Source organism: Porites lutea, chromosome 5 (assembly GCF_958299795.1).
Source record: "Porites lutea chromosome 5, jaPorLute2.1, whole genome shotgun sequence".
Lineage (NCBI taxonomy): Eukaryota > Metazoa > Cnidaria > Anthozoa > Scleractinia > Poritidae > Porites > Porites lutea.
In genome coordinates, this window is record NC_133205.1 from 42,698,717 (window position 1) to 42,723,265 (window position 24,549).

Consider the following 24,549-nt stretch of genomic DNA (forward strand, 5'->3'; position numbering starts at 1 on the left):
CAATAATGATGTCATTTTTGTCTTTAATACTCCCTTAGATGAGCCTTTGAATAATGTTCTGCACTCTGAAAGCTTCAGCGAAATGGCACTTGTTACACAACCGTTTCTGGGAGTTTGGGTGAACAAGCGTTAACTATGATTGGTCGATGGAATCTTAAGACACAACGAAACAAAGCAATTGCTTAAAAATTCCTCACCAACGAACCGAGAAAATATTTTTTTCCGAAGCCTTTTTCTCATTCTCCTTGAAGTTTAGCGTTTGAAGTACATGTACTTGGTCACTGGTGACTAATCCTTACCCTCTGTAAAAATCATGTGCCTCGGAGACTTGTCAGCTACCCCAAAATTCTTTTGACTTAAAGCCGGACCACGGCCAGACCAGTCATTTTGAGTATGAAATAAACTTTTCCCAGGAGGTTTTGCTGAAAAAGCATGACTACTGTTTAGGATTTGACTAATCTGACTGGAATATTTTGATTGAAATGGAAATTCTCATAACTACGGGAATGGTCTGGCCGGTCAGTTCTGATAGATGGAAAGCGCCATTAGTCAATCGTTATAATGGCTTTTTTTAAGGAAGATTGTAAAGCTTTCTTCTGTTACCAACCTCAACAAACCTTTCACCTTTCACATATTTGGCTCAAAACCTCGAGAGGCTATGTTGTCAGTAAAACTAGACTTATTTTACTCACGTATAACGTCTTTTAAGAGCATAAAGAAACGTGCAAGCGGATGCAACAACTGTAACAATGTTGGGAGTTGTTGCGTCTGTTTGCAGGTAGCTAAAAGTTTGACCGGTTTCAAACTTTGTGCAACAACTCCCAACAACACACGTCGAGGCTTAATGCAACAGGGTGTGCAAACTGAGGCGCAACATATAACATCCAACCATGTTGGGAGTTGTTGGCCAACAATGTTGCGTCCGTTTGCACGGGACTTAATAAGCAGGCTAGCGGCGATGTACAGCACAAAACTGATAAGTAGAGTCATTTTTAAGTGCAAGCTGTTTTTAGTTTTAAATTTAAATGAAATTAGTAAATTCTATTTGATTTGTCATTCGCCAAGTATGCAGTTACTTTTATTTATAATATCTGACAGTCCGGCTTCTGACTTTTTAAAAACATGCAGCTGAAGCCGCGTTTTTTGTTGATTCCGTGACCAGCTAAATTAGTGGCAAATAGTTTCCCAAAGAGAAAATGGATTTTAGCTTCCTTTTCACGCAGTTTCTCAGCTGTGCGCCCGCGGCATGTTAAAGAAGAAACGTGATATTTAAAAACACTTGGGAGGGTCTACTAAAGAGCAAAATTACCTGCAGGGATTTTACGTGATTCAGTGAGTGAATGAGATACAACGCCGACACAATTTACGTAAAGGAACCTTATTTTGATGTTCAATTTGAAGTCGAGACTGTACTTCAAGAAAATTGTTGGAACACTTTTTTCTCCGCGTCTTTGTTGTCTGTTTCCGATTGTTCCTTTTAGTTTACCTCAGAGTAAACTATTTTCACGAGGAAAAAGAACGCTTTTTCAGCTCCATTTGTTGGTGTTGCTTTAGGCAGATAAATCGTGTTTTTGGTAATTCTTAAGTCAAGATCAATTACAACTAATTGATATAATTAAAAAAGAAGATTTACCTGCCGAAAAGACATGAAATGTATAAGGAAAAACGTAAAATTTGTTTTATATTAATAACGCTTTTCTGTTGCTTCATTTCAAATTATAATCACCTGTTAGAAAGAAATGTGGTGTTGTTTTTTTTTCTTTATAATTGTAAGTAACAGGAAAATACATTGATTATAATTAAGTTTAATCGAAAGAAAGCTCTATTTTTTCATCTCTAAATACTATTGATAGAGATTTCCATTCACTGTGTAACATTTATTATAATTTGTCGTACCTGGTGGCACTCAGTTTATTGCTAAGAATCGGCCTACTAAAGCCGACTTTGAAATTCAAATCTATTTACTAGAATGGCCAAAAAAAGATGTAAAAGACCAAGAGTGTAAATAAAGTGACGAAGTCTTTGTTATAGTTCTTGAATTAATGTCATGGAACCTTTGCAATACAAACATTTTTCTTTAATTTCACGTTATTACCAAAAAATATTTCGAGGTTGTGCATTCACAGGCCTTTGCGACACTTGGATTTTATCAAGTAAATCGAGAAGCATCTAATTCATAATGGCATATTTAAAAAAAATACCTTTATTGAATCTTGTTAAGGCAGAAAAGCAAAACTTAAGTGAATTTTAATAATTCAGTAAATTTTGGACTTAGATCAGATTAATGTAAGTTATCATTTAACCTGTGTGGGAACTCCAAAAAGCCCTTAACGTGCGTTTCTGCTGCGGCGGAAAGGTGGAAAATTATGGGAAATATAAACTGAATTAAGTCATTGTGTTGTTCCTTAATAATCTCAGTGCGAGAAGATCTGCTTTTGGCAGATTAAAACTATCCTTAAATACCGATTTTGTGCTTCCACAACGTGGAAATGACCATCAAAGATAAGATTTTGGTTTTCCAGGAGTTTTCAAGAGAAGACCGGATGTGTTCTTCGGAGATGTCATGTAGGCTTACTTTGCGAATAGATTTTAGTATCGTGTTCTTGTGCTATTTTAAACATCGCCCACGCAGGCGAAATTTTTCTATTTTCGTTCAAAGGTACCTAAATAGATGAGGCTTGTAGCAGGAGTTAAACGTACGATTTTACAAGTGGCTCTCAGAACACAGTCTGCCGGTGGTTTGAGCAATTGTTTTGTCGAAACGAAATCCGTACATTAAAAGACATCGAAATCTTAATGACTTATCATACTCTATCGCAAAGACACGTACGTTTGCAGTTCAATACAGGATATATCATACTTCTGCTATAAAATATGACGGATATGTAAAATTGCTTGAAAGTAAATAATGTGTATCCGTTGAAACAAAATTGCAACAATCGAATGCGGTAATGAATATCCTGATACTGGAATTATTCTCTGCAATTAAAATCAGAATCGGCAATCTACTGAAAAAACACAATCTCAATTCCTTGTAGAAGAAGCGCTATCTTTAGATTTAAGGATCGAAACATTAAAAATCTATTTATTTGGCATGTTAGAATGTTAAAAGAATTTTTGTAATTCAGATGTGTATGCTCTTTTTCACAAAAAAGTTGGAGTTGTAATGTGATGCAAAAATGTATCTTTTCTCATTTGTACATCTATGATCTGATGAAACGAGTCATTCATGCATTTTGTGTTTCTAACTTTTAACTTTGCTCTACAGGAAAATTTCAGTGGTTTTATTGCTACAGTTCATTTATTTTTAGCAACGTTTTCAAGGACCTTATGGACGAAACATCAGGGTAGACAATGTTTAGAACTGAGTTCATTGCCTTAGTACAAGAGCTTTTGACGATTTACATTTCCCTTCCAATTAAACCCAATGCATATAGTTCTACGCAGTACTAACCCTGATGAAATGATTCATTCATGCACTTTGTGTTTCTACCTGTTTCTTTTGTTCTATAAGCAGGTTTCAATGGCTTGCAAGATTTCAATGGCTAAATTACAATTTTTGAAGAGATAAGAGTTCATACTACAACTGTCGAACGAGTGTATGATGCACATGTGAAAAAGCGAGTGCATTGAAATTCCTTGCCGAGTAAGAATTAATCTTATTATAAAAAAGCAAAAACGCTAGCGGAAGAAAACAATATAATTAAAACTGAGATCGCCGTCATATATTGAAGTCTGCATATTTATTTAAAGTAGATGATGGGTTTCGTTTAGTTTAAACTTGTGGTTACTGGGAGTAGTAACGACAAGTCAAATTATCCCTAAAACACGCCCGGCGACCATGCTTTATCGTCAAATCTCCGTCATTTTGAGCTCAGCCCAAGCTGAGCAACCATGACGCCGAAGAGTCGGGGAATGAAGTACTTTAGTGTATATCTGAATATTTCAATGCGGTTTGGACATTCTTAAAGCTAAATGAACCTCTGGAATGTTTTCTAATTTGAGTGAAACACAGTAAATAAAAATCAAATATTCGATTAGTTTTAATCGAAATAAATAGAACATAACATGACTCTTGTGACCAAACCTAATTGTACAAATCCGAATGTTGAGGTGATCAAATGGGCGAAATCAAAATTCGGTATAGATTTAACTTCAGTTGTTAAGGGTGTTAGCCAAGGTGAAAGATTCAAGTTCGATTGAGCACACCCTGAGCTTATAATCAACTGACAAATGCCAAAACGATTTTAGAGATAAATTTTACAGTTATCAGGCTAAATATGACAGGTCTTCCGCTCTAAGATCTTTCTGGATCTGATTCTGCAACAAATTCTCTTTCTGTGTAACCGCAGAAAGTAATTTCAGTAAGAAATGAAGTATTTTGATGTTAATCCTAGCTCGTAAAGTTCTGCCTTGATGGTTATCATAAAACAAAAAAACGTTTTATTTTTTAGTAAAAACATGAATGAAAATAATTAGTCTCGTCAAACCACCGTTTGACTTTTTTTGTGGAGATTCGTATTCTTGTTCTTTTAGAAATTAAAATCAATTCGTTTCGTGAGCTTTCGGAATGGATCCTAATTTTTTTTTTTTAATTTTTGTCTTAGACCGGATACTTAAAGCAAATGAAACAATTTCATAAATTTCGCGTGACAGCAGCTTTTGCCGAGAAAGAATAAAAATGCGTTTTATTTGATCGGTTAAAAGGGACATTTGCCTTTGTGGTGAGCTAATTTTATACAGAAAAGGCTTCAATTAAGTATAAGTGGCTCAGCTTGTCCGAAAGAAATTATTTATTTCAACAAACTAAAATGACAGATTGAGATTTATTATAGGAATAAAAAGCTTTTAGGGCTGTGGTTAGCCTGGTTAGGTCTGGGTAGGGCGGCAGAGCTTTGGAAACTTTTCCTTCTGTTTTCAGTTTACTTGAATGAAATTAAAGTTATGGGGAGGCTTTCGATTTGTTTGAAACTGAACGAGAAGTAATTGCTCAAGAGGTCTAGCGATACTTTGATTATTTGAGGTATGGGTAGCGGAAAGATCTTATCGCACGTAAAAACAAGAAATCCAAAAAGTGGAGTTTTTAAGAAGCCTTAAAAGGCAGGACAGTGTTTTCTAATTACAGTTATTGTTTGCGTTCAGCGTTAATAGCTAAATGGTAAAGAGGAACCGACTGAGACAAAGACTTGAGTAGCTGCCCTGCGAGGAAAACTCCATCGGTCACCGAATAAGAACACATATGTACAGGAAAACATTGGTTTCATTTGAAAGTCTAATTAACTCAAGAAAGACGCATACCTGTTAGTTTGTACTGCGGCTATTGCATTAATCGGACCGTGTCAGACAAGGATCCCTCTTTTCGCTCAAAGAAGAATGCTTTCACATTTTTCCTTTATAATTCTTTCTCTCCTTGTTCTTCCGCGGGCCTCAGCAAATATATATGAGGTAAGCTGAAACGCTTTTTATCATGATCAAAAACATTTTAAAGCAGGGTCACAAGTTTAATTTCACCAACATTTGTCGAACGATTTGACCTTTATATCTTCTGTTGTTTCTGTCTAGAATGTGCACAACTTGCTAACGCCTAACGAAATAGAGAAGATTTTTGGCGAGCCGTTCCTTCAGAGCAGTAAGTGGCGAGATAGATAGATTTCGGTGTCAGGGATTCAGTTAATTCCCTTTTGTATCTGATTTTCTAAAAGGTTGAGTCGTAACTGATTGTTGATTCATAAGAGTGGAGAACAAGGCCAAATATATCGGTAAATTCTTTCATCAGAGATTTCATTGATATTTCGATGCCTGAAACTTTTCATCGGCAAATTAAGACATCAGAGTATAACTTCGGCAAGTCATTGCTTTTAATCATATGATAATAATAGAATCGATACAGTCAATTATCCAAAGAAAGTTGCTTTCATCTAACACTGTGCAATTTCTTTTTCTGAACAAAAAATATCGATACCACTTGGAAAAACTCGCCCAAATCTTAGTTCAAGCCGAAAAATGAATTTCCATCTGAAATCACTCTGCCCAGCCGGACTGTGAAATTAGTTGAAAATAATCTAACCGCAACTATCTATAAAGAAAATACAGAAATTCTTAAATTAAAAAATGGTTCTTCTAATAAGAATATCTTGTAATGTTTAAGATTTTCATCGCCTCAACTCAAACAAAACGTGAAGAGTTGATTTAAATATTCGGCGCATATGATTTTCAGGGGTAAAAGACAATAAACTAAGCACAGCAGTTATTATTAATAAGAAAATGACGAATGCACTGATGCCTACCGGGTGTCTTCCTACTTTAAGCAAAACTAATAAATTTCTTCCCGGAATGCTTATAATTAAGACGCAGTTTCCGCTATTCAACAGGTAGAAAGTTATTTGAGGCGGAAATAGTCGGAAACATTTCAAGCTTTAAGACAATAATTAATATACTTCAGTGGAACCCCGCCTTGCGGCCACCTCGGTAATACGGTCACCTCGTTATTACGGCCACTTTTTTTCGGCCCGGCAAATCGGTCATATTTCCTTATTTAAAAAAAACCGTTAATGCGGTCGCCGGTTAATACGGCCAACTGTCATATTTCAAAATCCCAAACAATAGAATCTCCTGTAATAAGACCACGTTTTCGAAATTTAGAAATTGAAAATGCCGGTGACATGTCAATTTTATTGACCTAGTACTCTGAGCCTATTCTTGTACCGTTCTTAGACTACATAACACGTAAAGTGCACTTGTTACGATTTTATAGCCGAATTTTAAAAGTGTTTTATGAACTAAAAGGAAAGTTTAAGTAGTTTTTCCAATTACTGCACGTGATTAATCTACATTCCAGTTGTTTATTAATGAGATCAGTTGTTCAAGAAATGCGAATGCAATGTACGGTGTATTTGTCATTAGGCCCTTAAATTTTTTTGAAGCATTGGTGACCGTATTAACAAGGTTCCACTGTTATTATTAACTCTGCCCTGAGACGCGGCTCCATTGAAAGTCGTAGTTTGCTATCTAGCAATTACCGAGGCCATTAAATAGTTGCAATGAGAACAGTCAAATATTGGAGACTTGTCCGATCCTTGCATGATTTTGTGTCGAACATCGGTGACCTGTCCATATGCTTACACGATATTGTATCGAACATGATTGCTCGCCCCCATATTTCAGGATTTGCCAGTCATCATCCTCATCATCATCAAATCCTTTATTTGAACTCGATAATTATACAGAACAACAGCTTGGGGGTCGTCAAGTGGTCAATTATATTAAAACCTCTGACTGAAATAAATAAAAACAAAAATTTCAGAATTTTTGAAGCCAATTTTACAACACATTTGGGTTACGCCCTCGAATACTTCCACATTTATTCGTGTGTAAATGAGGTCGCTACATGCTTCTATAGCTTTTGTTACTTCGTCCACAATTTTGAAAGCTTTTGTAATCCTTGTTTGGCTAATTTATAATGAAAGACTACAAGATGTAAAATTTTTTCATTTCATATTCTTGAAAAGCCCCAAACTAGCAAAACAGACATTAGAAAAACCTTTCATTACCCTGCTTAACTGTGAATTCCTCTGTGTCCCTCAAAAAATTATGTTTTAATCCAAAGCTGATAAGTTACTCATCTGACGCCTCCTTGACGCCTGATAATTTCAATGGTTAGTTTGTTTGGGTTGTGTAGACCGTATTTGTACTTGACGGAACTTAAACAAACCTGCATAACTGTAAATCATTTTGCAGTTTAAAAAGTCTTATCTTATAATCAATTTGAGTCTCTCCTTTATTTGTAGCGGTCTGAAAACTGGCAGATTTCGAACAGCTGGTAGGGTGTAATCAAAAAATTGTAAGCTAAATCACTGGGGCGCTGTCTTCTTAGTTATGGTCAGTTAAAGGGAAGCAGGAGAAATCGGGGGAAATTACGCAACAATGCTTTAAAATATTTTGCACTCGAAAAAGAGCTGAAGGAAGGAAGCCAGTAAAAAACGTGTGGGAGCAGGGAATGGCAAGGTACAGGCTGCAAAAGAAACAAGAATATATATGCTGCATATTCCAACTGCAAGCACTGCTCATCAGCCACAAGCCAGCCAAGTTGTTTGGCTGAGAAATGGAAAACCTTTTTTTATGTGATCCTGTTGTTCAAAGAAAGTTAAATAGAACAAAGTATTTGACAGCAGGTTCTAAGAAAATAATTCATATTGGCTGAATAATACTCTTTTCCAGGGTAATATGTATTATATTTTGAAATTTGGGAAAAAAAGAGAACAAACAGGTTCTTATGCAACTGATAAGTTCTCTAGAGATTCTTAGGTAAACTTATTGCAATGATGACAGTAATAGGTAATTAAAATGTGAATCATATTTCAGTTCCAGATTATCACGTGATTCACCCAATCCAAGTAGACGATGATGGCAATTTTTTGTCACGTGACCTGTCCAATGGTAATCATAGAAGGCGCCGAAGCGTGGAAATTGGTATCAAGGAACCCGTCTTTTTCCATCTATCAGCTTTTGGACAGAAGTTTCACTTAAATGTTACTTTAAATGATGAGCTACTCTCGCCCAATTTTGTTGTTGAGGTTCGTGGAAATCAAAGCTCGCGCTTCCATTTTGAAATTGAGCATTGTCATTACACTGGTCATGCGGTTTCTTCCAAAGGACTGAGCACTAAAGTGGCCTTAAGCAACTGTGATGGACTGGTAAGATAGAAAATTGTGACGTCTCTAGTTTAATAACTTGTAACTTACGCGCAAACTGTTACATTTCCCTTGGTTAGGATGGTCTAAGACTGTAGAGACAACGGTCTAATGAAACCCATACCTTAACTGAAAGTTAATGAGTTCTGAGTTAATAATAGAGTAATGTGTCACAATGCAGTATGACCTGATCACATGATATATATATGGTATGATGACCGCTGAAATATAAAGAAAACGATGTAATTGCCCACTCCAGAAAACTTCCAAGGGGAATGGGTAAAAGCTTGGGCATAACGATTTCTGGGATTGTTGTAGTTGCCTTGAATGACATGGACCAATCATAACTAACGCTTATCCACCGAAACCATCTTAGAAATTACTGCACCCAAATCTGTACCCAATTTCACTAAAGTTTCAGAGGTGGGGAATTTTTAATCGGTTTTTTCATGATTATCAGGCATATTATACTTTTTTTACAGCGTGGTTTGATTCGAACCCCAGATGATGTTTTTGCCATAAATCCCCTTCCTGAACGACTCACTCTGGAATCAAACAAAACTCGCGCTCACGTGATCCACAGGCGATCTACGTCATCACTGGAAGATCTTGAGGAGGAACTCGGAGTTGAGAAAAGATCGGAAAACTGGTGTGGAGTTGAAGGTAGGTATACAAAGTAACGCTTAAGTTACAAAAATCGCATTTGATGTACAGAAATAGGAGAAAATATGCAGACTTTCTTGTTAAACAAGTGTATCAAGAGAATATTATAAGAATCGCTGGTGCAGATACTTCCATTGCTCATAATCACTTATTATAAAAAAAAAATTAAAAAAAAAAACTATCTTAGGTTTTTTATTTTGTAGTTTTGTGACTATGTATATATATATGTAAAGATTTTAAGATTTTAATTTTTTATTTACACCTTTTTGAAGTGTTGTAAAGCGCTTAGCGCTGAAAAGTATAAGCGCTATATAAATATTTTATTATTATTATTTGTTATTATTATTATTATTATTACTTATTACATACCTCAACGTATTTACTGGAATAAGCCACTGCTGGATAAGCACAACAGAAAAATGTGGGTAGAGTATTTTCTTTTGAGATAGCTAGACATTAAACCACACATAGCGTCGTTACCTTTTCAGATCAATAAGGTCAGCCACGAAACTAACTTTCCCACCACTATGAACATAAACCTCAAATAAGTCCTTAAGTTCCGGCACCCTTCGGGCTACTAATTACTGAACTTTTGCTTGACGCCTGTTCATAACGGACGCTACACTACAAAGTTAAAATCGACCAGGTCTGTGTCGATATTGCATAGAAACTCGTAATATGAAATGACATCGTCGCTGAAGTTGTTTATTCCAGCTGATGAGACGTAGAGCTATCTCATGCAATCCATACCGCTATTTCGAGAAAGGTTGTCGGCAAAAGTGCACGCGACAATCCCGAAAGGTATTGTGGGTGGTTTTGAATTCACTGTTCTTGAAAGAAATTTGAAAGAATGGCACGAGAGGCCATGCATATGTCTGCGAGTGTTAAAGGAAAGCAACAAAACAAGTTTCGACAGCTACAGTCGTCAAGGAACAGCGTATTGATTATATCCCATATACCTTTCGGGATTGTCGCCTGCACATTAATTCCGTCAACCTTTCTCAAAGTAGCTGTATACTTAGCTTTTAGCGTAAGACCGAATCTTATAACGTAAAAGCCGAGCTTTGCGGTTTATATTGTGCAAGGGATGCATTTTAAACTTCTGTTTCCTTGTCTTTGTAGACAAGCCAAGTGCCAGAAGTAAGAGAGAAGTATTTGATCTGCCTTCTCCAGTAAATTACCAACAAGATTACGTAATAGAAACACTTGTCGTGGCGGATAAGAAAATGACGGATTTTCATGGAGTCGAGGAACTCAAGACTTATGTCCCAAGTCTCATCAATATCGTAAGTAACTGGGGAAAGACGTGGTATGTCATCTTTTTTGCCTTGTTATATTGCCATTTTGATATAGCTCCTTCTGAAAACTAATTCCAATAAGAAGTTATAACTATAAGGAGCAGATGAACATGATTTGTAATTAGTTGCCGTCACTGTTAATACAGTATATGTATGATTAGTTTCTAATTGCAATAATTGTCTTCAGGCCTATAATCTTTTGAGTGACAGTTCTATTGGAGCAAACTTGAAGTACGTCCTGCACAAACTGCTAATTCTTGAGCATGATCAGGTAAGACGGTTATTCTCCAAGGATACTTTCACGAGGTTTCAGTTTTACGATAAAAGGGTAATAAATTGTGGAAAGAACTGCAGAATCCTCTTTCATATCGCGCGATAAAGCTTTGCTGCGCTTGCTGATTTCGTCTTTTTTCCTTACTGAGGAAACTGTAGTTTTGGGATAGAAAAGACGGGGGAGAATAAAAGGACAGAAAGCTCGTGGGTAACTACATGAGTTCACATAGATACCACGTCAACGGAGCACATAACAAGATGGTGGATAAAACTGGAGGGTTAACATGGCTCTTAACGAATTGCTTCCTTTTTTTTCTACTTTTTTCTCAATAAACGTGAACTTCAGTTTAGTATAAGCTGCCCGTCTATATCTTCGAAGGAAGGAATGGTTTAGAAGTCCATCAACGGAGACATATCTATGGAATTGAATAGCCATAACTGGGCTCTTGTTCCACTGTCGCACGCGCTTAAAGCGTTGAGATCCACTGATAAAGGCTTAGTCCATCTCAATTCCTGACTGAATCGAACAGGGCCGATAGATTGTCTTGATTTGTCTTGATCCATTTTCCAATGACTTAATGAAAGAGCCACTTAGCACATCATTTGAAAAGAAACTGATCATTGTCCTTTCCGTATCGTCCGTACAATAGCGACATTTTTCAATGAATGCTGGATGAGGTTGTTTAAACGGAACTTTTTTATCACCCTAAAAAGAAACTTTGCTAACAGCCATCACTATAATTTTGACTTGTAGGAAGGACTGGTAATAAGCTCTCATGCCGGTAACACCATGGAAAGCTTCTGCCTTTGGGCCAAGGGACAAAATCCAGTGGATGACAGCAATCCAGATCACTTTGATCATGCCGCTCTTATTTCGCGGTGAGGATTTACGGTAGTAGTACACTGTCTCTCAAGCTTCATTGGAAACGTAATGAGACCTGAGTAACCAAGTCACCATTAAGTCCCACTCACCCTACTAAATGTGGAGAAATGTTAGCCCCATAGAGCTACTGAACAATTTCGGGAGAGTTGTTGTATCTTTGCATGTTTTTTCTGTTTCTCCTTTGAAAGTTCCAGGTTGAGTTTTTGATTCCGTTTTACCAATGTGCCATCGCAGCGTCTATTGGAGCTAACAATTCCAATTCTCATATACCGCATGGTCCGTACAATTACTAATTGTATTTTTTTAAGATTTCTGAGCTGGCAATGACTGTATGGGATATCCTCATCCGCCAAGGGTCTTTTATTATTATTCTAGATACGATTTTTGTCGAAATACCGATAAAAGAATGGGACAAAGCTGTGAAAAAGTTTTAGGTGAGAAATGTTTGTATTTTAATAACAAAATAAACATATCTACAGAAATGACTTAAGGTCGTCTTACCGACTATCCACATAGATCAATGAAAACTTATAACTAACCAAGATTAAACGCGCTATTTATCATAGATGTTTTATATTGCAGTAGGGCTAATACTTTTTCTTAAAAGAACAAAATTTAATTAAGAATTAGTGGATTATGAAAGGAGGAAACACTAAAAGTTTATTTATTTTTTACTCTTGTTGTAAACAAAGGTCTGGCGCAAGTTCAAGGAATGTGTAGCTTGACAGGGAGTTGCACACTAAGCAAGGATGGAGGGCTGGGAACGGCATACACCATTGTACATGAAACAGGGCACAAGTAAGTAAAACTGTTAAAACCAGTCCAGGTAGAGGGCCCAATCTGGTTTCCTTAATTTTCACCCTGGCCCTCACTTAGTTTTCAGGTCTCACTGTGGGCCATAAACCTTTGTTATGTTATCTTAAGCAATTTTTGTTATAAACCAATCAGAGCGTACGCTGTTACAAAAACGTTTAGTTGTCATATTGTTATGTCTTACAGTCTTGGTGCGCAGCATGATGGCGCCGGCAATCCATGCTCTAACAACAAGAATATTATGGCCACACAGGCCAGCGGTAAAGAAACAGCCTTTGAATGGTCGTTATGTAGTCGACAAGCAATTCATACTTTTCTGTCGTAAGTATTCCCAGTAGCCTGGCATCCCTTTAAAACCTGTAAAGTTATTGGGCCCCTATATCGTAGTTCTTTTGTTTTGGGGCTACAATGTAGGTACCAATGTTAACTCACCCTGCTAGCAGAGCCTTACATTCACGTGCTTGATTTTCTCGTACTCGAGAAGGACTCTACATAAATTGAGAGGGTCATGTAGCAGCTGCTCGGAAGAGAAGTCACCGATGGTGGGTTTCCCTGACCCCAAACAATACTAAAACAATTGGAAGAATGACATGTCATTGTTTCCTGCGACCAATTAGGAGAGACCTTACGAGCAGCTCCTACACTACTCTAAATCGAGTAAGGTCTAGCATGTACTGCTTGTTGCCAGGATACAGTTTCGAACCCAGGCCTAATAGCCCTGTGCTTGGCATAGCGACCTCAGTTGGGAAAACCAGTTTGGCGATAAAGAACAAGATTGACTTGTCCAGAAGTACGAACTTCAGCGATTTCAAAGCCTTAACGTGATTCAGACAGAGCCTCGGTTTTTTTTCTCCTCACTCAAAAAGAAAAAAGGAGGCTCTCCTCGCAGGGCGTTGTTAACTTTATTCGTTCATTGTTTACCCAACCAATCTTGTGAGGCCTTGTTACAGGCGCCCCGCTATTCCTTTTTAGTATTTACCAAATCAGTGAACAACAATTTAGTACGTTTTGATTGGCTTTCGTAACGCGGAATATCCTTGGCTATTCACTGTTTTGCGACCGACGCCAAGATGGCGTCTCGTTTAGAGAAATTTTCGTAAGGCGAAATTTGAGCGATAAATGAAGCAGTCATACAAGCAAATACCAAAAAAGCGACGAACATAAGCTTGTCGGTGTTAACTGGTAGGTAGAAAATTATTTTCTTGCTGAATTTGCAACAAAATCGCAAAAACGCACTTGACAAAATCCCCGAAATGTTTGTAAATTGTAAACAAACTTCCCACTAAGTGACGTTTTTAATTTACAAAAAACTTACTTTTTTTCATTTTTAACTAACTGATTTGGTAAATACCAAACAACTACCCCCCTCAGGGTCGGTAAACAGCGGTAGATATAAATACCTCTGTATATCCCCCACTATTCACCTCCCAGTTGTATACTAGTTAACGATGTCAGGATATTGTTGTTTTATATAGTATCAACTATACAAAAGAGATCCAGATCAAGAATTTGACCTAACTTCCCTGTTTGTTCTTGATATTTTTCCTCAGTGGTGATAATTCAGCGTGTTTAAAAGATAAACCACAAAAGTCTGTTGCCATGCCGCAACGCCTGCCAGGTCAAATATATACCGCTGATGATCAATGCTCGCGAGCCTTTGGTGACAAGTCACGCGCTTGTCCAGCACCGTTCTTAAAGGAGGTGAGCAAGCAGAAGAATAAACATGTTCAATCTCTACAGCCCGTATCATTTTTACTTTAATACAGAGAACACGTCTTTTAACTTTATTTACCTTTCATGGATATCAGAAACACTTTTTACTGATACTCGAAAATCATGTTTTTGATTTTCTTTTTCCAGAAAATATGTCTTCAGCTTTGGTGTGTAAACCCAGAAACGGGAATGTGCACCACACATCATGAACCCGGCGCTGAGGGCTCAAGCTGTGGTCATAAAAAGGTACAAATAATTTCTCTAAAACCCGTGCTAAACAGGCAATTACTTAAAGAGACTATGTCAGGGCTGTCAGTTCATTTTCCTTTTCATGCCAACTACGCGTTCTTATCGCTACAGAAGTTGAGAAATTACTTGTGAATGACAAAGTCACAGCTAGGTGTCTTGCAAATGTCTCCCAATCATTATATCAAACGTTACAAACAACAGAAATAAACTTTAAAAAGCCTTTAGGCAAACAAGTTTTCAAAAACCAAAATTGCAATCCGTTTCAATCTTCTTCAAGTTTGGTCATCCGTTCCTCCCTTTGTACTCGCCGAGATATTTATACCTTCTTTTAACGTTTTGAACGGTAATTTCTATGTTTCACTTATTATGGTGGCAGTACCCAATTAATCCTTCATTCGGTCATCTAACCAGTCAGTGACTGACTTACTGAGTCAGTAATTGCCCAGTCCCTGTACTGCGTCTTTCCAGGCCTTCTCGGTCACTGCATTTCGGGGACGTATCTGAGACGAAAGCCCTCGCTCAGACCACGTGACCGAAACACATCGGCCACGCGCAATGATGAAGCCTAGGGACTAGGCAAAGTCAGTAAGTCAGTGAGTCAGACGGTCGCTCAGCTAATCAATTGATCTTGAAATTAATCAATGATGAAAATCAATTACTCATTCTTTCAAGATACGTATATTGCACTCCCCTGGTCGACACTTGTTTCTCTTTTACGAGTCAGTCGTCTTTTTACTCCTTTTCTTCAACTTTTAAATTCGCGCCATAGTTGAGCACAACAAACATTTAAGATTCAGTGGTGCTTATGATAAAGTGATTTGCACTTTTAAAGCTGATGTTACACGAGACGATTCGCAACGACGTTTTTTAGCGCAATACAGCGTTTCAACATTGTTGCGACGTTGTTTCGAATTGTTACATTATTTTTCCAACATTGCAATGCTGTTGCGCTAAATATCGTCGTTGTGAATCCTCCCGTGTAACATCACCTTAAAAGTGTTCTAAATTTGTTATCATTCTCCAGTGGTGTCGCCGCGGACAGTGCGTGCCGTATGGCAGCGAGGGGCCTGAAGCCGTAGACGGTGGCTTTGGACCGTGGGGAGCTTGGACCCAGTGTTCTCATTCGTGTGGAGGGGGACTGATAACTAGAAAAAGGGAATGTGACAGTCCAAGGTAAGAAATTTGGCGCCAATCTGTATGGAAGATAAATCGTTTCTTTTTTACTACATCATGTTTCCTCTATTTGAATAACAAAAAATAGCGTGAAACGCGAAAAAATCATGTAATAGGCCGGTATGTCAAATTGAAAATCTAAATACAGCGGATTTGAAATGTGAAGCCCATGGAGTTTAATTTACATTTACAAGTGACATTAACCTTCGGCCTTGCTAGTACCTCAAGCGTGCGCACAGCCATATCAACCGGGCAGTGGCACCCTTGGACAGCTGTTTCCCCCCGTGTACTGGGTGATATGGCCGTGTGCATGTGTTAGGTACTGGCCGGGCCGTGGGTTGGTGGGTGTACATGTGTCACTTGCTTTCAAGTTTTTCCTGCAGTTACAGCCGGTAAAAGGTTCAAAATCCACTACAATTAAGATTATTTCGTCACGTATGAGAGCACCCATAACAGTGTCTTCAATAGTCTCTTTTGATTTTAGGCCTGCAAACGGTGGAAAATTATGTCAAGGCCATTCAGCAGAGTTTCGGTATTGCCACACTCCTGTAAGTATGTAACGCCTACTTTAAACATTCTTAGTTTAAAACACTGATTTATTATTCACTGGAAAACTGAGTTAAATGGTACTAGCGGTTCTCTCTCACTTAAGAAATTGAAACATGCGAGACTTGCCTTGATCATTAGCTCAGAGGGCTGGACCGGAAGAATTTATTATGCATCGGTGCTCATACACCAAAAAAGGACCTGACGGACAATGGGATACATTTCATTGACTTTTAAATGAATCCTGATTTGATCGCTTAACAGTAGTCCTTTTAAGGTCTTTTAACCTTGCATGTAGCAGCCTAATTCTAATTAACTTGCTTCTTTGTTTTGTTTTTCTCTCTTTTTGCCACGAGGAATTTGCTAGTCTGTTTCTCACTCGACCTTGCAATGAGTATGGCGGAGATTCTAATAAATTTCAATTGTATTTTATTTCGCTGTTCTAGAAATGTGGAGCCGGAACACGAACTCCCAGAGAAAGCCAATGTGAAGCAAAGCGTCATGTTCGGTTCGTCGATGGTAACAAGTATCCATGGAGTTACAACCCCGCGCTTCCTGTATTAGGTATTTAACAGCTAAGGGCACCGAGTATGGGAGGTGTTTGGAGTAAGGCACAGTAACTATTCCGATAAATAATTTATCATAATGAAGCTGATAGAAAAAGCATTTAGGTAGCTTTAACGCCACCCCCTTACCTCTCCCCCACCCCCCTCCCCCCCAAAAATGCGGACGCGCAGTCAAGATCAACAGTTATCAATAGTTACAAACAGGAATTGTGTCGTGAGCTACAAAAAGCCAAAAATGTTACATTTAGTGCTAAATACAACTTAAAACCGTTACAACCTGTTTGCATGGTCTGAGTTTGTCATTTTGAAACCTCCAAATAACCTAACATCTTCCGCAAACTCAAAAGTTAAATGAAAAACATGTCTTCATGATCGATGTAGGGTAGGAACGGCTAGAAAGTCAAAGCAAGTCAATAACCTTGTTTGTCCTACTTTTATCATATTTAAGCTGGTCAGGAATGTAAGTTATATTGCATAGCTGAGGTGGGCATCCGCCAGTTTGCCAAGTTTTCATTCGGGTATGTGGATGACGGAACACGCTGTGATGACTACGATGAGAACAGCGGTCTTTGTATAAACGGCAAATGCCAGGTAAGGGTAATAGGCGCTATATGATGTTAAGTCTCCGCAGCCTCCGAATTGTAAACGTTTTACAGAAGTCAGTGTTGCTCTACTTGCGAAAAGAAAGAACCAGATCATTCTAAACGTGAGAGTTTGAAAACCAGTGCTATTTTCACTGTACCTCTGTTTGATTCATTGTGAAATGCTAACAGCATAGTGAGTCCTCACTGGCCTAAAGCTGGACAAGATTTAGAACGAAGTGCGGTTTTCCCAAAAAAAGGAAATCAAGAGCGTGTTTTGCTTTGTAGACTGACTTGAAAGCCACCCACACCCAAAAGAAGTATTTCATCATAATTGAAAGGGTAGCTTCAAAAGGAACATTTGAGAAGAAGATGACATTCGAACGCCAACCCTAGCCAGAGCGAACATCGTATTTCTAACACATACCGAATTAAATTAAATAAGATGGGTGTGTTCTTTTCATCAGAACCAGAATTGATCAATTCTTATTATTGTTACGTTTTATTTCTGATCCAGACCCTAGGATGCGACAAAGTTCTAGGATCTTCTAAAGTATTCGATCGCTGTGGTGCGTGCGACGGCAATGGAACATCCTGCATCGGGAAAAGGTTTACATACAAAGGCTTCCCTAAACCAATGAAAGGTTAACAATTTACTTCTCTTTCTATAAGACCAAACATTTTGATTTCCTCAGTATTTCTTAGCGTTTTCTTGTTCTTTTAATATAGGACATTACCAGCCTATTGGATTTCTCCCAGCTGGCGCAAGAAATATTCAAATCAAAGAAATGAGTGGCTTCAAAAATTATTTGGGTAAGAAAACATAAGCATAATCCCAATGTTTGCATCACATACACATTATGCCGAGTAACATTGTTTAGTAGTACTTTTAATTAATCTAAGATAGATTATACTTAGGTAGATATAAAATAAAAACGAAATTGTTTACTCTGACTAAGCATAACGGACCCAGACAATCCAACAAGCCAATCAGAACACCGAGCGAGCACGGTTATAGTAGTTCGGACTTTCAGTGATTCTGATCGTTAAGAAACGGCCTCAAAGAACACACATTTTTCGATTTTTTTGGAGAAAGAAAAAATAGAATATTAGTAAATAACATTTCAGGAAAATATGCGAATCCCCTAAAAAAGTGAAAAATGCAATTCCAAAAAAGGTCAAGTACAGTATGTTGCCCAGTATCCGGACGGTACCAGTGTCCGGACACTTAAAACAAAAACTCAGTTTTTTAGGCGTCCTTTTCAGCTATCGGTAAACGAAGTATTTCGAAAGAAGGCTGAACATTTCAGTTTTAAGATGAAGGTTTTGGCGAATTGAAAGCTTGCGAAACAGTCGCAGAAGACGCCGTTCTGTTCAGGTGAATAAACATTTCATGGCCAATATTTACGCTGTTTACTGCGCAGTAAAATTAGTGCTGCTCAGAAAATGATAGGTAATATGTGATAGAGCGGTTTTCACTTGACTGTCTTAAAACCAAAACCAAAGTAAATACACTAGCCAACCAAAGGGCGTAGTAAAACCAAAACCAAACCAATTCCTCAATTACTTTCGACAGTCAAGTGAAAACCGCTCTATTTTCAAAGAGACGGTTTTATATTTAACGTGAAGATACTTAAAGAAGTCCGGTTCTCAGAAAGTTTGTTAATTCTTCTTGAAATTCGATTTGTTTGGAATAACGGAGCCCAGAAACATTCACTAAGTATTGATGTCAGGTGCCCAGTATCCGGACAGTTTTTTCTTTGCTGTACAGAATGTCGGGAAAGAAATAGGTGATACTTAACTTGATTATTCTGTGATTAAATATTAGCAATTGACATTTGTAGCGCAAAGAAGTTAGATTTTGTGACATTAGATTTCACAATAATGTAGACAAAGTCCGAGTATATTTACGATATAAAATGATGTAACTGCATGCATTTTCTTAGGCTAAAAATACGGTGAAAGAGCGTGCGATTTTGTAATAGACACTCAATTTAGATACATTACAATGGGAACTTTTACTGTACATGTGATTAATGTAAAAATACTGCCTTACGCAAGAATAATAGAAAAACCACTGTATACTTAGAATGTTTTAGTTGATCGATTCGTTGGTCGTTGATCGTTGATCGTTCAGTTACGTTGATCGTTGTGTTACGACCGTTGAATATGTGAGAGTTGTGAATCGCAGTAGATTGTTGGATTGCATTAAATCGTGTTGTTACATCGAAAGATACAGTCCTCTTGATTTGTTTGAACCAGCGGAGCGGCGTTAAAAGAATTCCGCAACACAGAATCGATGAATTAGCTGTGTACATTATCCGGATAAGATTTATTTCATATCTATAACTATAATTAAAGCTTAGGATATATGATGTAGTCGTAACTGAAATGTAATTCTACTGAAGTCCGTACGGAAATTTTCTTCACTCATTTGGAGGCGACTTGATTTCGTGTGCGCCGCTTATTTCGCGTGACTGCATTTTCTATATATCGAAAGCGTCGGAGGTGAACCTGGAATTATCATACTCGGCCCTAGTTGTGACTGCTAGAATGGAGTTGCAACGGTCTAAAAAAAGGCCCCAAAGGGGTTGAGAGATGTGAAAGAAGGAGGAATTAGTGCTAGAAAAGCAGGCTTATTGTAGGGTCTGTAGGGACTGTGCGTGAAGATATCAACATTGCAGGTTAGACTAAAGGCCCGTTTACACGTTAAAAGAGAAGGAACGGCTCGGTTAGAAACAAGTGCCGGTTCCAGACGAAATCTCCTGTTTACACGTACAAATTCTGTAATGTAACCGACAGAAAAAGGCACGGTAAGTGAGAGCCCCTTGGAACGGGAACTAGACTGTTTATACGTTGTTTTCTTCGAGACCGGTAACGATAGAGCCCGCGATAATCAAATAAAACTGCTTCGATTAGTTGTTCATATGCGCTTATACATACAGTAGACTGTGCGTATCTTCGACAATCATGGATGCAGGTTTACAAGTACTTTTCTGGTTTCTTCTAAAGAAGAGAACACGAAATTCACGTTTGACAGCGCGTGCGATTCGTCAAAGTTCTTCTGAGAAAATGTACCGAATCAGGAGAAAAACAAGGCTTACGGTTCTCCTATTGACAGCCCTTGTATCGCACTTCACAGTCGAAAGGAGCTTCTGGCAAATTCCAAGAACAAGGGCTTGGTTTGATCTTACATACAGCACTTACTCTGACGATCAGTGGTATGCTAGCTTTCGAGAGTCGAAGAATACTTTCCAGTTTCTTCTTCCAACACCCATGTGACGTACGCTAAACAACTGACGTGGAGCACCACGGGCTCATAAAAAAACGTAATAGAACGGTACCGAAAAAAGGGCGAGCGTTTACACGTTGAAAAGAAAACAAAAATGTGGGTACGGAACCGTTTTTTATCGGTTCCGTTCCGAAAGGGGTCCATAGCCGCCTATGGACCTTTTTAGGAACGGAACGGATACAACTGGAACGGGTCAAGTACCGTTTACACGTCGAATTTTGTCGGAGCCGTTCGTCTTTTTATCCGGGCCGTTCCAATTTTTTCGGTCGTGTAAACGGGCCTTAAATAGGAGAGTGACCTTTGACCGTCGCATTGAGGTCCCTTCCCCAAGCTTTTTTTTTAATTAAAAAATGAAGAAAAAAAGTCGTTTGTAGATTGGCTAATTGAGCTAGCAAACCGCGGCTTCGGTATGTCCACCGATGCCTTCCTTAAATCAGTGAAAAAGTTCCTAGACAAGGAAGTAAGTATTATGCCGTTTAACAACCGCTCGCGTTCCCCACCATACCCCAGTCATCTGCTATGTTTTATTTCTCGATGCTAGGTTATGTTTGTGGAATCGATTGCCAGACTACTTTGCAAGTGCAAAAGAAGCTGATAAGTCGCCTTCCTGTCGAAATTTATGTACAATTACGTTGTTGTTGTTGTGTCCGGATACTGAGCCAGCTGTCCGGATACTGGGCAACATAGGAGCTCTGCAAAAATATTAATTTCGCGATGGAAACAAAGGCAAAAAAGTTAAACTGTCTTTTGTCATGTTAAGGGCTAAATACATTTTCTCTGGGCCAAATTGCAGAGCTCTTGCGACTAACAAAGGAAAGTTATTGCAATGTTAAACTGAAGTGTCCGGATACTGGGGAGCACACTGACTATGTTTTTCACAGCTATGAAAAAAAAAAAAGAAAAATAAAAGAAGCTTCACAAGGTTTTTTTTGCATCTTTGTAGAGAGTGACTGCAAGTACATTTATTTCGAAGAACTGCAGATGCATAAGCTAGAATAAGATACCAAATGAACAAAAGGAAATAAACGTTAGGCGATCGAATGAGGTGGCCAGCATTCTTCACCAAAGTTACTGATGGGTAATTATCGTTATATTATGCTGCTCCAACAGCAATGATGACAGCAGGAGGAAAAGACTTGCTCAACATGGATTTCCGCATTAAGGCACGAGCCTATAATTTCGTGGGTGCTGGAACAAGATTCAAATACACTCGTGATGCCTTGAAGAAAGAAAAGATTACTGCTCAAGGACCGCTGACCGAGAATGTGGAGTTGATGGTATGTTGAGAAGAAATAAAGATAGGAGAAAAAATATGCGTCAAACACCCGTCCGAGAGATCGTCCATAGTGCATGGAAGTTAAATTAAAAATATACATTCAGAAAAACAGTAGGAGTAGTAGATCCTGTTTTGTCCTATTCGCAATGCAGCAGGATTTTAAGGCTTGGATTTTGCTATCGAGTGTTTCTTCTAGCTTCTGTTATAACCCCAAGATGTACGTCTAAAGAGGTGTCTGTCTTGAAAAAAGTTAATTGACCGTATAGCTAAAATTAAACTTTACATTTGTATGTTATTGCGGCAGTATTTAGTTCAGTCGTGGAAGGAAGAATACCAAGTCAGGATTCGTTACCTTGTCCCCAACCCCTCAGAAGAGGTCGCAGACACAAGATTCGTGCGCGGATTGGGACATAAGCATATCACTTTCAAGTGGACTCGGCGTTCACTGGGTTGTTCTGAGAGCTGCGGGGGAGGTAAGTGAACAGTTCAGTCACCCCGCCATTCAATTCTCCAATGAGAGATCTTCAAGGACTTAAGGTTGGCTGAAACACTCTCCTCCTAATTTCCAAGGGTAAGCCCTGGGGATAAGGTTGACACGAGGGCTTATGTTGCCGAAGACAAGACGCAGTAACGAATGCCCCCTAAATTGTGTTGCAAGTAAAAGCGCATACAGAAAGACTTCTCTCTGTTATATCTGCGGGTATGCCTCTTAAACACAGTAAACATGAGCCTTATGTTGCACCACCCTTTTCGTGCCGTGTTTCAACTGATAGTTAATATTGTGACGCCTCAGTTGTTCGAGATATGGATAGAGCTATCCTCTGATTAAATCTCTATCCGCTGGATGTATTTGCGTTCCCTAACATATACCTACCTGTTGGATAATGACTTCTCCGGTGGATATTGCTATCCAACCTTTAAACAAGAAATAAGCCAGTTTCACTGACATTTTATTCACACATGCTCCAAGGCTTTGGAAACAAAACAAAAGAGGCCTCACCGACGTTCAGGGATCAATAATTCTTTCATATTTGTTTTATAACCTTACGCCTCGGAGCAAATTCGTTTTCTTAGTCTCTTCTTATGCGGTTTAAGACATTGGGCACAAAATTTTTGGTTCATAATATTGTCTTTCCCATGTAGGTACCGTTTTGATCAAAGGCACCTGTGTCCGCAATGACGACGAATCTATGGTCAGCGACCACTTCTGTGGCGGAGAGAGGCCTAGGGACGAGACAGTTATATGCAATACTCATGAATGCCCAGCAAGGTGGGTACTGAAATCTACCAAAAGAATATATACTTCTGATTATATTGTTTTTTTATTTTCAATTGCTCCTGAAGCTGGTTGGGAAGGCCAATTATTGTAGTGGATACTTTTAGGTGGAAAACCGGTGAATGGACAGACTGTTCTAAAACCTGCAATGACGGTCACCCAGGAGAGAGGACAAGAGAGGTTATTTGTACTGACGAGTCCCATGGTATAGAGACTGAAGTGGAGGAGTTACACTGTACAGGATCTAAACCGGCAGGACGTGAGACATGCGCACATCATCCTTGCCCTGCTGAGTGGGTTACCGTGAAATCATCTTCAGTAAGTATAAGTCAAGAATTTAGTATCACGCAACCTCGTCACTGGGGCTTTTCCCTCAGAAAATAGGAGTAGTAGCCCCTCCCATTTTCATATCACGATCATGCATCGGTTGTCGCAAAATCAACTAAAAAATACTTCTGACCAAGTGGAAGAAAATAAAGTCGCTAGAAAAATCATGCGCGCTAAAAGTCTCGACAAAACTTCTCGACTGTTGGCAATAACATATCTGATTTCAAAATAAGCTACTAAATGAGTCTCTTTCGTTTTTTGGAGGCAAAACGTTGTTGAAAACCTTTCTTAACATTGACATCCTCTCTCTTGTTTAATGGCAGTGTTCCGTCACCTGTGGTAAAGGCGCGCGAGAAATTGAAGTGGTTTGCGTGAAGAAAGGAAAACGCAACGAAAAGGAACCCGTAGAGGAGAAAGAATGCAACGGAGAGAAACCACCCACCAGGGCCTCGTGTGACACTGGGACACCTTGTTAATGATATGGCTTGTACAGCGGTAACATGGTTAACAGACAGGCCTGCAGCTTCGACAACAAGAGTGACTTTATCACTTGAGAAAAAAATCATACCCGCAACTTGAAATTTTTGTTGCGTACACAGAAATATTCTCAATAACTATGAATTATCTTCTTTTAGCAAGTAAACTTGAGCCTTTACTTACTATGATAAATGAAACATTTGGTGAGGGAGAGAAAACAGTTTGCCACCAAAAACAAAAACTGTTCAATGTGCCTGAAAGAGTCGAGAACAAACTGTACAGGTTGACTTAGAAGACACCCACCTGGTTTCTTAATGATGAGGCTGTAATCACTCAAAATAGCGATTACTCTGAGTCGTTTTCGCGTTTTAAGCTTGAATTTCAAGGCACTTTCTCAAATACTGTAAATGTTTACCATGTAATGCTTGGTAACTTTGTCAATACATAGAAAAC

The 24,549-nt window shown here is 38.5% G+C and overlaps 1 protein-coding gene across 1 annotated transcript; it reads left to right on the plus strand.

Moving 5' to 3' along the window:
- Window positions 1-5,147: 5,147 nt before the first annotated feature.
- LOC140938479 (A disintegrin and metalloproteinase with thrombospondin motifs 6-like) lies at window positions 5,148-24,537 on the plus strand. The gene is made up of 23 exons (XM_073387955.1): window positions 5,148-5,445; window positions 5,563-5,629; window positions 8,362-8,693; window positions 9,173-9,353; window positions 10,476-10,639; window positions 10,839-10,922; window positions 11,679-11,803; window positions 12,183-12,241; window positions 12,500-12,605; window positions 12,807-12,941; window positions 14,171-14,321; window positions 14,481-14,579; window positions 15,607-15,755; window positions 16,240-16,303; window positions 16,748-16,865; window positions 17,316-17,458; window positions 17,966-18,092; window positions 18,178-18,261; window positions 21,851-22,017; window positions 22,321-22,489; window positions 23,160-23,286; window positions 23,400-23,610; window positions 23,943-24,537. The coding sequence occupies exons 1-23, from the start codon at window positions 5,374-5,376 to the stop codon at window positions 24,093-24,095; spliced, it is 3,087 nt and encodes a 1,028-aa protein (XP_073244056.1). The 5' UTR covers window positions 5,148-5,373; the 3' UTR covers window positions 24,096-24,537.
- Window positions 24,538-24,549: the final 12 nt, after the last annotated feature.